Source organism: Haliaeetus albicilla, chromosome 13, assembly GCF_947461875.1.
Source record: "Haliaeetus albicilla chromosome 13, bHalAlb1.1, whole genome shotgun sequence".
NCBI classification, from domain to species: domain Eukaryota; kingdom Metazoa; phylum Chordata; class Aves; order Accipitriformes; family Accipitridae; genus Haliaeetus; species Haliaeetus albicilla.
The window spans coordinates 36983387-36997615 of NC_091495.1; the positions used below are offsets into that span (position 1 = coordinate 36983387).

General features: G+C 44.7%; 1 protein-coding gene across 1 annotated transcript; it reads right to left on the minus strand.

The window, feature by feature from the left end:
- Positions 1–818: 818 nt before the first annotated feature.
- On the minus strand, positions 819–9814 carry AP3M2 (adaptor related protein complex 3 subunit mu 2). Its single transcript, XM_069800862.1, has 8 exons — positions 9412–9814; positions 6985–7156; positions 6301–6438; positions 5673–5758; positions 5006–5139; positions 3915–4122; positions 2925–3069; positions 819–2498 (listed from the first exon to the last, which is right to left on the minus strand). The coding sequence occupies exons 1-8, from the start codon at positions 9682–9684 to the stop codon at positions 2398–2400; spliced, it is 1257 nt and encodes a 418-aa protein (XP_069656963.1). The 5' UTR covers positions 9685–9814; the 3' UTR covers positions 819–2397.
- Between the last annotated feature and the right edge of the window lie 4415 nt (positions 9815–14229).

The following is a 14229-nucleotide window of genomic DNA, read 5'->3' on the forward strand; positions in this document are numbered from 1 at the left end:
CTGTTTTTTCCCCTTCTTGTCCTCTTCCAGCACAGAGCAGCACCATCTTGAGACAAGGTCTAAGACAATGACTACCATCTGCTTGCAGTTGATATTGTCGCACTCAAGTTCTTTAAGAACCCAAGTCAACATCAGCATTTATTGTATCTGAAGTACACAGCTACACCTCACATTTCCCCCCAAAACTCCCTATATTGCCTACCAAGTTAACCTCACTGATGTTGCTCTCTGCTTCCCTCTTCTGCCCTGCTTCATCTTTCATTCCATAGGAACTTGCAGTCACCTCAGACTGATACAGAAAGCTTGTCATAAGGGCCAGACACCCTTATGCATATAAGAAGCCTTTCAATATCTCAAATAACATGAATCACTTCAGCAGGAAAGAAAAGATACTTTAAAAAACAAAGCTACAAAGCCAAAGGACAATATCAGTACTTGAGGAGCAGGAAGGTGAAGAGGTATTTCATTGTCTTCGTAATTGAAGCACAGCCCTTAGCCTGCTACCCAAAATCCTACCTAGTAAACAACCTAGTAAACAAAAATGGTTCAGCTGCATTCCTAAAGATAGTTTCACAGAGGTTCTAGGAGGAGCTCAGCACTCCTTTTGGGAAACACTAAGAAAAATTACCAAGAAAGTAATTAATTTTAGCTTTTCAGACAGTGACTTAGTCCCAGGCTTACAATCCCAATTGCATAAAGACATTTATCTCCCTAAGGCACCCAATATCCACAATCCAATTGGCATAATTTACCTTCCTCCTCAAATACCAAATGTATTTCCTGTAAAGCCCACAAAAACCACTCTGAAATGACACAGATGACATGTAAAAATGAGTTTTATTGATGCCCTTGGTGAAGGTTATATTTGCACTGAACATGCTCAGCAGTAAGGCTACCTGCTATGGCATTCATCGGTTGCACTAGAACTTGCAATTCCACAAGCAAGATGCCACTCATTCACTGCAAGTATCCACCGCATGCAAACCACAATGTATGTTATCCTTCGTTTAGGGTCACCTTGTTCTGTTCACAAGCATGAACTGCACGTGCTGGACTCCACAGCCACCTGACAGATGCTGTAGTCACAGGTACAGCAGCTTAGGGACAAGTTCTGCTACCACAGAGAAAACACATTGGCATCTAGTGGCCAAAGAGCACACTACAGACAATACGAACAGTGCAGATGCCTCTCATTTCATATTTATGCTGTACAGAGAGATGCAGCACAGACTGGAATGGGCAGATGCAGCAACAGCTCCTGCAGAAGAGATAGTCCCAGTGAAAAATCCAGCATAGGCTTGAATCCATCTGCAGAGCAGCTGATTGGTACAGGAACTGGAATGAGGTAGGAGAGCCAGAAACACTACAAATGTACCAGGACACAATTATCTCAAAGACATCAGTGAGCAGGAGAACAGCAGTATCACCTTCATTTGTAATAGGCAGGCAGAGACAAAAAGAGGTTCCAACAAGTTACTAGGGAGATCATCTTCATTTAGCCACAGCTTCAGTTTCCATCGGAGTGCTATGTCTCCACAAAAATTCTCCTCCCTCTCTGTCTCTTCCCTGACTCCCCAAAGAAGCTAGGAGAATCCCTACCTTCAAATACTGACAAAATAAGAGAAGCAGAATTACATTCAGATGTCACCACCCATCAGCTACAAGATCATATGTGCTACAGTCAGCTCTTCATAGGATTCCATACTAAGATTTGGATGGCTTTCCAGTCTATATCCAGAGATTCAAGATACGTGATGACCAAGATGGCTTATGAAATATCTAGAAAAAGCATCCACTTCTTCCCTCTGTGGCACCATCCCCAATCTCAGACTTCTTAACATCCCATCCTAGGTGGGACAATCTACCTTTCCACTTCTTCCAGTCCCTTTGAGGCAGAATGGCTAGGTGATCTCTCTGCTGCCCAGAATTATACAGCTCTCCACCCTAATGCTAAGTGATGGAGAAGGGCAGATGCCGGACCATCACACTAAAGGTGAAGTTTGTGGAAATTCAACTTTGTATCATCTACAAAGGGATAAAAAGCCAACTGAAAATATAAGGAAGAGGAGTTACAAAAGGCAATAAATGCCTAGAATTTCCTTGAAGACAGCAAAATGAAGGTGATACAAGCTTACATAGCTGACTCACTAATCCCAAGGGACCTGAACGCCTCTCCCATTTACCACTGTTCCAAATAATTCAGACTCAGCTAGGAATGAGATGGTTCCAGGTCAACCTTACTTCTCCCTGCTCCCCAGCACCCTAAGCACTGTCTCTCCTGCTCATGTTACTACAGGCAAGGGAGCAACCCTAAACAGATGGATGGGGTAAGAGGCTGAATCCAACAGCCAGGGACAGGAGAAACAGAAAAGTGCTCTTCCTCACTATCAGGATCCTCTAGGTTCGGACTTGGAACTTGCCAGCCTTTGTCATGTATTTTATCCCCTTGAAGGGCTTGTACTTCTCCCCATACATGTCCAAGCGATTCACCTTCAGTCCTAAAGGCAAACAAACACAGCATAAGACTAACTGCTGCCACAAAAAAAGCAGACAGTCCTTCAGGATAAAGGAACAGAAGCTCATACTAGAGGTGCAGAAAGCATAGGGAAAGTTTTAGCAAGCAGTAAACAGAACAGAGAAAAGCTCTGACTGCTCATTGTCAGAATCATTCTTTACAAACACATCCATACCCTAAAATTCTTTATACGTCTGTTAGCACAAAATGCAAGGAAATGTAGATAGGCTGTTTCACAGAGCATCGAGAGAACAAGTCTGTGTATCTGTAGTCAAAGCACACAATTGTTTTACTTGAAGAACATGTTTCAGATAGAATGTACTTCAGAAGGTCTGCAGAGCTATTTCAGCTATGTGAAGAGTGAGCACTGACAGAGAATATTCAGCTGCTTTACCTGACAGTCACTTACCAGATATAGCCAGCTGCTGAATTTTAAACTGCAGGTTAATGGTGGGGTTTTCATCTGGTTTTGATGCCCCAGCTTGCAGGCTCACGCTCCCCTTCAGGCTTGGCAGCTTCTGGGGGTTTATTTTCCCCACATCCCATGACAATAACTTCAAGGAACAGAAAATGCAGCATTGAAACAGAAATGCTGTAACACCGTCTAAAGAAGAGTCCCCTTCCAATGACAGCTTTTAATGTTTCTTTATGGAAAACATCTTTGTCTTAGTATCTTGCCTTTCATATTGGACACAGTACAGGCTTAAGGAGCAGCTGCCTCGGACCATTGTTCTCCCTCTCTCTTTCCAGGGGGACACAAAAAAAACCCCAAACCAAAAAAACAAAAAGCCTACCATGAATGATATTTCCACTGCTTGTGCTACAGGCCCCACTTCTTATGTTTAACAGTGACAAAAACAATGCAGAATTGCCTCCTTTCCAAGTGGCTGAAGCACTGTTGCTTGAGGCTCTACTGTGGGTAAACCACCAAATTTAAGTTTGCAAGAAGAAAAAAAAAGTGAACTCTGGCAGAGGATCAAACAACAAAACCAGAACACCCCAAAACAAATCAAAACCCACTAACCAACCCAAATCCTCAGTGTTTGCAAAGGACCAAGTCTAACTTGCAGCGCTAGGCATGACAACTAGATAAGCAGAAGTTTGTAAAGCATTCACCAGACTAATGCCTCGTCATACAATACCAGTTCTTGGATTTTCTGCAAACACCAAGCAACCGGAACTACAATCCACCCAGACACTGAGCTATTTGTTGTGGGGATTAAGACAACTTCTAGTATACAATTGTCCAGAAAAAGTTCTTAGCCCAAGAAAAGATACTGCCTTCAGAAAAGCAGTGTTCAAGGAAATGCTCATGTAAGCATAAACAGGTCAACTTCATTTGCTGAAAGGTAAAAAAGATTAAAAAAAAAAAAAATCTAATTTCTCTCTTTCCTCTCACCTTTGTAACTGGATCGAAGATATGTGTTCCCTGAGAGGGCGTGAGGGTCATATTTAAGACACCTTTTGGCATCTGGCTAGTGACCATCACTCCCTCTACAGTCTTCCCCATAGTCTGCTTTGGCCCCACTGTGATCTCGAAACGTCCCAGTGAGCTGCTATCACGGAAACTGATGTTGTGTTTAACATAGACAGGAATTGCCACAAGGCTAGAATAAAGACATGAACAGAAAGTCCTTGGTTAATCTCCTGCCTTCATCTTTGCTTTTCCTGATTCAGTCCTTGCCTTCTACACTGAAAACACTGGAAACCAAATTTCCTTAAAAGGGAAGGAAATCCTATGCTCATTTGTTTGATCTAAGAGCAAACTCAGAATCCTGTTCTCAAGTCTTAATTACACTTTTTTTAATCAAGCTTACCATTTCATAGTTTTCGACCTCTCTACAGAACAGGTAACTACATCCAGTACAACAGGAGACTTGAGCAAAGGATGAGGAATGTTTCTGCATGTCACAAGCAAGCTGGTAAGTAGTTCCAGGCAGTGCAGCAGTACTTGAACTTCATGTTTGTGCTTTTGGTTGGGTTTCCCCACTCATTTTCACCTACTTGAGATAAGTCTGACAAAGTCTAAGAAAACGCTCTAGCATCTGTAACCCCAATTACTACTTGGTAAGCTGCTTCTAGAAAAGAGTGCAAACAGTAGATGAGAACTTGTAGTTCTATTAAAAGGCATGTCAAAAAACCAAGATTACCAAACTATCTTGTTTTATTCTAAAAGTTTTTTTATAAACTTAAGAATCAACAGCTTGATTACTCCATTACTGCCTAATTCTCTCCCTCTCTAGCCTGTTCATCTGCTACCAGTCTTTGAAAAATGCTGGCTGACCAAAAAGAAATGACAGAATCACTGCTCCAAACAAGGAGAAAACGTGTTTTAAAAAAGGAAAAGTGCAAGTTACCATGCACCTCTACTTTATTTGGCACCACATGCCACCTGATCTTTAAAAGCAATTCCTCTTCCCCACCCCTCCCCCTTCCCCCAGCCAGGAAGATCCAAATTTCTTAATTCACAGCACTACATTCATCACCTACTTCTGAGCACTGACATGGTAGGAGAGCAAGCGAAAATTTCCATCAGGTGGAATGAAGGAGAGTATTCTCTCTGACTCCCAGCGTTTAAAACGCACACATGGATGAAAGCTGACATCATCCAATAACCGAGGGTTCTGAAATAAAAGAAAGCCACAAGGTTAGTGAAGGCAGTACTACTTAAAATAACCTCTTCTTCTTCTCAGTCTTCTATCCATGAAGGGCCTACCATTCGACATGCTCTGTCCATTTGAAGGTATCTACATTCAGACATGTTAAGCTATTTGATGCTGTACATCTGTGCGATAGCAGTACTCAGGAACCTCTATCCTATTTCAGAAAATTTAGTCATGTCAAACAATTACATTGATACATACTCATAAAAAAGATGGCCCTTCAGGATATCTGCCTAAAGCACCACTGTATCTCAGAAACTTAGTCACAGCACAGACTAACAACACTTTTAAAGAATCTGAATATAAAACCTTTAGGCTCAAAGTTGCTGACGTTCACTATGAGTTTCCATTGTCAGTTCTTTCTCTTTTTGTTTGGCATATCCAAGTTCTGATCTACCGGAATCCATCAGCGTGAGACTGAGATCCTAGTAGCAGGGCTGGGAAACCCTTTTCAAAATACTTAAGTAAAGATATGTCCTTGAGCTTTGCTTTACCATAAAGGAGAGGGTAAGGTCTGGCATCCCAGTCAGCTTGACACAAGCATCAATCACCCCCTGGATTTCAGCAGTAATCGTGGAACCTGCAACAATACAGTAAATATGGGAGGTTACGTGAACCTGATCAAAATAATCCCAATGTGTGTGGAAAAACTAGCAATGGGGAGGAAGGAAATTTATTATCTTTTTGAAATGTCATGGCTCATTATGTTGCCCACTCAACGTTTTTCTCATTCCCAATGACTTCTAGAGAAGATGTCAGTGGTTCTCATTTGTACACACCAGCAATGTCCATTTTAATGGCCAATGACAATAGCTGCCAACTCCAACAAAACTAAGGTGCATGAAACTAAGGAGATAGTGCTATGCGCAATTTTCACTCACCTTCTATTTTCCCAATACAGAATTGCTTACAGGACCTCAGGAACAAGGATAAGTGAAAACCTTGGTACCTCTCTAAAGTTTTTGACTGAATAGCACCTACAAGTTGGCAGCAGTACAGAGTAACAATAGGAATAGAGCTTCCCACACTTAGATGAGGGAACCCTTCTTTGAGAACCTAAATCTCTCTTCAGGCACTATCAGGACAAGTTACCGTCATCTTAGCCAGAAGCAACTTCCATACCCGATTTGTCAATGATTGCATCTATCTCCTCAATCACGTCAAAATACGCCTCATTGTTGGTATATTTTACACCAGTACGTCTCCAAGGCACCACTGATAGCTGTCCAGTAGGAAGCTGGTCACCCACATTAGTGCTTCCTGGAAAAACAAAGGCAATCACAACAACTGCAAAAGTTAGACAGTGCCCCAGAACAAGTCCTTGGCCTGATATAACTTAATTGTAATTAATCCCCTCTTAGAGAAAGAGAACCTCTATCTCTTTGTAGGAGAGGAATTACTCTTCCAGACTCACTGTATTCTACTATTTACATCTCTCTTACATCCAACTCTAAAACATACCACAATAAGGCATGGGGAAGTATAACTAAAAAACAAAAGAAAAATCCACCCCAACAAAAAACCCACACCAAACTAACTCATCCAGGAAGTCATGTCATGGCTGTAACTAGAAATGTAATCTGTCCATTTCAGTTAAAAAAAAAAGAAAAAAAAAAAGTGCAGCTGGTGCTGAAACTGGAAGGAACCTCAAAGCAAAGGACCAACACAGGACTCCCCCTAAATACACCTATGCTGAGGTTTAGAATGGTATGGGACAACTTAAATTTTCTTCAGCTATATCCTAATTTACTTATGCAGGAATATTGCCACATGGCCTCCCCAGTTTATCTTTTTGTTGCCCTGTACCTGTGATGGTGTTGACAACTGTTCGCAGGATAGTGGGAGGTTTTATCAGTTCCTTAAGAATATTGGACTCTGTTGCCAATGGAAACCCATTGTCCAGCATCTCCTCTAGCACCTCATAAACCACCACAACATTGTCCTTGATCATCAGCTCTGAACAGACACCAAAATAATCCTGTGCAAAAGAAATAATTACTTAACAATCTCTGAAGAAGTCTTAGTGATCATTCAGTTCAGTGTTGTCCCACACAGAAATAAATCAAGCCTCTTCTTGGAGGAGGTGAAACAACACTGAACCTCCATGTATTAGTACAAGCACATCAGACAGACTGACCAGTCCAACAGACATGCACAACTCTAAGCATACCGCTGCCACTGCCCCAGCAAGCTGGCAAATCACCACACCATCATATGCTTTTATTTCTTTTCTATATAACAAGATTCCCTTTGATAGCTACGAGATTTGTTTTAATTAGCACTTGAAAGTGGCTCAATAGCAACCGATTAAGCAGCAATATTAATAAGCAAAACTTAGTTCCCGCAGCCACTACTGACTTGTGTGCAGTGATGCCTTTCATTAGACTCCAGTATTATATATACTTCCTCAGCTGCCCTAGTCTTTACCTACAGTACTCTCAATATCTTAACCATGCAGCACTGCTGTTTGAGGAATTCAACCACTCCGCATCAAAGCTCTTCATGTACTTTTGTTATAATGCTCGCATAGAGATAGGCAATAGTACAATTATTAACTTCAATTCTGTAAGTATTTTTTTAGAATTTATTTTTATGTGAAATATAGGGGAAGCACAGCTTAAAACCCTCTGCATATTTACCTAAGTCCATGTTTGTTTTACAGGAGAACATTTCTGAAGTCCATTAACATGCTACCCATGTTTTTTCATTCTGATACAGCTTGGGGTGTACAGACTGCTTACACATACTAAGATGTATTAGACTAACAGCAGAAGTCCCATATTCTGAGAAGGCTGAAAAATAATTCTATCCATGTAACAAAACCCTCCTTCCTCATAATTTAAGAGGTGTATAAAGCAGAACCTCAGAACGTGAATCATAAAAGATCCACAGACCAGTTTATTCCCCAGCTTGATTCCTCTACTGTTTCTTCAGCTCCTACTCCAAAACAATAATTAGCAATATTAAGGTTTGCAGTAAAAATATACCGAGTCAAACTGTAAATCTGTAACACAATGTAGGTATATAAAACTAAGTGGACATCTTTCAAGATTCAGAATATATTATGGGAAGCAGTCCCAATAATTCAGCAATTTTTAAAACTGAACATTTAATTTATTCATAGTTTTACTCTATGGGGACTTCATGCATCTTTCTGGAGAGCGAGCGAGTGCACGCAAACACAAACCTGAGCTTCCAGTTACTTACAGCAATTAAAGAGACCAGGCATCCTGTGCAAAGCAGTAAACTGTGACACTAGAGAACCCCTAGTCCTGCACTACACTGTTTCTTTTTCAGACATACCAAATTTTAACATACGGCCAAGCCAGTGAAGACACACTCACACCTCATCCCCTCACAAAAAACAAGACCTCAGTGACTGACATAGTACATTTTTGGCCTGAACAGCCAATCCACTCCCTGAATGCAGTGAAACATAACTCAGCTTACACTCACATTCTGACTGGCATCTGGAAGCAAAAGCTCACATGATACTCATTTGACCAAGCACCCACATTTCCTCTATTCTGGTAGGATGCTGGTCACAAGACATTTCAAATCCAGACTACACAATCCTGTTGCTGGCAGGCAAAAGACGGACATCTTCGCTATTTCCCTAAACTGACTGGCAGTCATGTCAGCTGTAGCACAGAGGGAATATGGCTGCTCTGGGGCAACTCCTTTGACTCGCTTCTTTACGAAGCAAATACACTTCCAAGAAATATCACTAGATGTAAGCGCATGGGTAGGTTGCCACTAACTGACTAAAGCGCACAGCTATGAATCACAAGAACTCCTCGTGAGAACAAGGCCAGCTTAGTCTTAGTTCACAGCTCCTAGAAGAGGCAAGGCTGCGAAACAGAAATATAAATCTTGATTGCTGGAAGGTCCTTCGCTGCGAGCACAGGCGGACCTTGAATCCATTGTCATCCTCGGCGGTGCCTTCCTAACCGCCACAAGCCCTCGAGACCCACTTTAGATACTCGCAGGTGCAGGATGAGAATTGAGAGATAGGAAAAAGAGAAAACTAACTGCCGCTAACCTGAGGGTCTCCCTTTTCTCCGCCCCCGCCCCGTTCTCCTCTACCACACGGCAGTGACCTGGGGCTCTTCCTCTTCTAACCCCCTCGGCACACATCAACAACTAACCCCTCGGCTAAAGCAGAAGCAGAGAGCCGCTCCGCGCAGCCCTCGCCCCGCCGGCGCTCCCCCTGCTCGGCCGCCCGAGCCGTACCTGGAACGTATCAACGACGCGGTGCAGGAACTCGATGACGAAGAGAGGCGGCACCTCGCTCTGGATGACGGCGACGAAGAAAATCTTGTGGCGGTAGACGCTGAGGAGGTAGTGGTGCGGCGTGGGGATCACCGGCGGCACGTTCTCCGCCTCCGAGGCCCTCTCCTGCGCCTCGAAGAAGTAGTCACAGACGGAGCGGCTGACGACGCTCTTCCAGTGCTTCTCCAGGAAGATGTCCCCCGAGGCGTTGATGAGGAACAGGCTGTGGATCATGACTGCGGCGGGGCTGGGCCGCACGACAGGGCCGTCGCGCAGCGGGAGCGGGAGCCGGAGCGAGGCCTCCCCTCCGCGCTCGCGCTGCCTCACAGCGCCCGCCCCCTCGCGCCGGCCTCCTTGCTCGGCCACAAGCCCCACCCCCCCGGCGCGCGGATTGGCACCGCCAAAACCCCTCCCCACCCCGGGCCCTCTCTGGGCTGGGGGGGGAGGGGGGTTCGGCAGCAAGCACTCTGATTGGGTGACCCACTAACAGCCACGCCCGATAGGCCGAGGAGAGGCGTTGGGATGATGACGCAGAAGAACGGCACGCTCTGCGCTCAGCTTCGATTGGGGGCGGCAGACGACTTCGGGAACGCGCTCAAGCAACGCCCCCCCCCCGCCAACGCAATCAGCTGAGGCGCCCGAAAGGGGCGGGCCGCCCCAAGAGCGCGCGCAGCGAGCCCCACCCCTCCGCTCGCAGACAACGCGCGGCCCAGCAGGGGGCGCCAGAGGGCACACTCCCGCGCCCCGGGCTGGAAGGGCGGGAGGCGGGTTCAGCGCGAGGCCTGCCCGCGGCCGCCGGTTCCCCGCTCCCCGCCCGGCGCCTTCGCGAACTACCGGCTGCTCGGGGAGGGGAGGGAGGGTGGTAAAAACCCAGGCGCCTGGCACAAGGGAGGCTGCCGCACGTCCCTCTTCTCCCCGGTGCGAGGTGCTCGCCCAGGCTGTCCGGATGGGGCGGTCGGGGCTGCACCCCGCGTTGGAGGTAACGGAGCCTGCGGCCTTAAAAACGACGCCTGCTTCTAATTTTTTTTTTTTTAAGGGTACCCCTTTTTAGGGTAGACAGCTTAGTATAGTCTATAAAATGCCTTAAGTAACCCGGTTTCTACACTGTGGAGCAGCTAGTCAAATGTTTTCCACTGTATTATTCTGCCGGTTTGTTCAACGCAGAGCAGTAACACGACTGAAAACGCAATCCAGCTGGCGCGAAAATGACAATTGTCATGCAAAATGCATCCAAACTGTACGCCAAGTGATTCCTATGCATAATTAGAACAGGTGTTTCATGTTCGTATAGCAGATCTCTGGACTTCCGAGTCAGGCAGATGCCATTACAAATAATCCTCCGATTTTACTGCTCTGCTGGGAAAAAAACATAAATACAAGAACAACGAAAAAGAAGTCCTTTCTATTCCATTCAATAATAAGCTGTCTAAGCATACACCCTTTATCACAGGGGAGGGAAGGTGACTGCCTGCTGGGCAGGACTGCTGCATAAGCATCGAAAGTCTTTACACCTGACTATGCTTCATGATTACGGGCCAATCTTTTAAGCAGTGATATCACCAAGTCTGTAAGATGAGTAAACTGAATGGACTGATTATGTCAGAATGCAAAAATCTGCACAGTTTAGAGTTTTTATTAGATCTTATTTTCTATTGATACGTTGTAGATATTTTTCCCTAAAAATGGGGCAGAGGTCCATTTATTTACTCTGACATTACCTTTTAATACTACTGTATGCATACATCCTTATTTAAAGTATTAGACAATTCAACATGCACTAGATCAGCTTTTTGCTATCTAGTGGAGATATGACCTATATATTAATTTCTTTTACAGTCATGATTTGTATCAAATGCATTTTTTAAACATCAAATAATGTTTTTTAAATGTCTAATTCAAATTACTGTAACGAATTACACATTTGAGAGCAACAAAGGGGTAATAATTTGTCATTTAGTTACAGCACTTCTAAATTTAAAATAATTATTTATGATTTTAATATAATCACTTTACTTTTAACACAAAGGTATCATAAAGATTATTGCATCAGTCTATGAAGCTCTTGGAGACTGTATTAATGGGAGTCATATAGGCATCACAGACAGAAAGCAGCAGCACACAGTCAAATTCACCAACTACATAAAACCTTTACAAGTTCAGTCCTCCAAGAAATGCAAACCTTTCTGGTTTTAACCTGGACCTTAAAATCAACAGTCATGGGACCTGTCTTTTCAACACAGGCATTTCTTTTTTGTCTCATGAAACACAAATCAGTTTTGACTGTATTATACATTGTTTAAAAACTGCCATTTCCCTCTGACTGCTTGCACCCATAATCAAAATTGTTAGTATTTTACCCAGTTCATGGTGTCATCACTTCTGCATTTTTTCCTACAGTTACTTCAGTTTCTTTAGCCATCAAGAACGTTGGTGCCAATACTAAACCAACCATAGGGTAATTAATTATTTCTGCACACCAAAGGAAAAGTTTGTTGAGAGAAAAGGGGAAATATGTTTCTGCTTTAAAATCAGGCAGGCTTATTGAAGTATGTTGCTGGCACCTGCAGAGAACAATTTGCAGTTACACCCCTGTTTACTGCTTCAGAAATGCTGCCTGGCTGCTTCCAAACTGTTAGCACAAAGATCATGTTTTGTTATGAAAGTCAGTCTCCACAGTGGCTCGGGAGCTTACATAAACTGCAACCTAAAAGGTTGCAAACCTAAAAAGCAGAAGATGCTGCCAGAACAGAATTTAATTTTGCTGGTTAATTTACTGACAGCCTGAAAACTGCTCATTGAAGGGTACTATACTTCAGTTACAGTACATGAACCCCCAGAGAAATCTAAGCACAAAGAGCAGTGCCACACAATGGTGTTGCCATACCACGCACTGCGTCTATGATAAAACAATTCCTTACCATCTGTAGTTTGCCATATGCAGGAATTCTGATGATTTAACTATTAGCCTGTGCTGCAAAAATAAAAAAGAAAGTGGTAGAAAAGCAAGGGTGCTAATAATAACCTACTGCCAATTTTGAAACAGAATAGAGTCTACAGGCTGATACTCTGTGTTGTAGGAACGTAAGTGGGTTTCACTGTTATGTACTGAATCCTCTTAGTCTTGCTTTACTTTCTTATCTGGAAATTACATTTATATCTCCATTAGCTTTTCTGAATATAGCACCACAGCCTTGAGGCACTGGGAGCCACGCAGCATAGAACCACCAGAATTTTGAAGACGCAGGAAGAGGTGGGAGAAGAGATTAATTTGTAGGGAGAATCCAACTCTGACAAGACAAGGCCAGACCTCTGTAGTCTACATGGCAGAAACAGAACTGTTTGTACAGCACCTTGTACAATAGCATCTCAAACTCCATTGGCTTCAAGTAATAAGTAACTCACTGAGCACATTTAACTTTCATACTGAAAAACCTACACTGTTAAAACATCAAAAGAGTTTCTCTTACTCAAAAGAGAAATTTCTCACCTCAAGACACTAATCATAGCCATTCAGAAAACATCACAAGTTTGCTTTATCAACTGTCTCCATGACATTTCTTAAGATTTTATTTTTTCTTTTCTAAAAAGGAAAGCTCATATGAAACTTCACGCAATAGTTGTCCTTTAAGGCAACGGTGAAAAATGTACACAGAGCGGGTAAACTGAGCCAGAGGTTAGAAGAGGTTAGAGAATTGCATGCAGCACATAGCTATTCAGAGTGGATAACAAAATGAGATTCTTTCAGTCAAATATAACCTAGGAGAGAACGCTGTAAAATGAGAATTTGCTCTTTGCTCGTTTCTGCCAACTTTCAGCACATGCTAGTCCAACGTTACGCCTCTGCAGAGCAAAAGAGAACCGTGCTGTTCTATAAATTAGCCAAGGGTGGACCTCTGTTCTTGGGCAGACCCCTCGTGATTCCAGCGACAAACAGCCAGCACTGTGGAGCCAAGACCAAAGTATCTAGATAGCTCCCAAGTTATTTCCGTGTAGAACAGCTCATGTTTCGGCAGCGCATTTTTGCTCTACAAATTAAAATGTGTCAAAGACGTCAGAAAGTTACACAAATTACCACGCAAAAAAGTGCCTCGGGATACAGCAGTCTTTAAACGCGCGCAGCTGGGAGGTACAGCAAGGCATACCCGCTCCCCAAGCTAAATGGCATCGTTATGTCAGAATTCCGCACCACTTCGGTACCTTTAAGTCAGAAAACCCCACAGTCACCCTTCCAAGCGCAAGCTTAATTAAGCCCAAGAGGTGGATTTCCTACCTCAGAGGTTACAACCAGAGTACGGCCCTTAGCCCGAGCCCTCCCGCCGCCCGGCCGCTCCCGCCCGGTTCTCGGCGGCCGGAGCAGCCGCTTATCGCCGTACCGTCGGTCGCAGCCTCGCGGTTTGGGAGCGCGGAGGGCTCCCCGCAGCCGTAGCGAGGCCTCCCCGCCGGCAGCCGCTCTCCCGGCTCCCGCCCGAGTTCTGCTTCCAGTCAGCCTTCACCGCGTCCCGCCCGAGTTCTGTTTCCAGTCAGCCTTCACCCTGCGCCACCGCCGAACCTTCCCGCCCCGGCCCCGCACGACTCTACCCACATGGCGCCTCAGGCCGGCCCTACGGCGGGCGGCCGAGCCCCGGGGCGGCGAGCCCCGCCTCTCACCGCCACAGAGCCCGGTCCATTGCCGCAGAACCGCCGTCTACCGCGGCTCTTTGCCGGCGGCGGGCGGCGGCCGCCGCTCCCCTCCCCGCCCCGCCGCGCTGTTCCCCGCGCGCGCCCCCGCCCGCCGCCGGC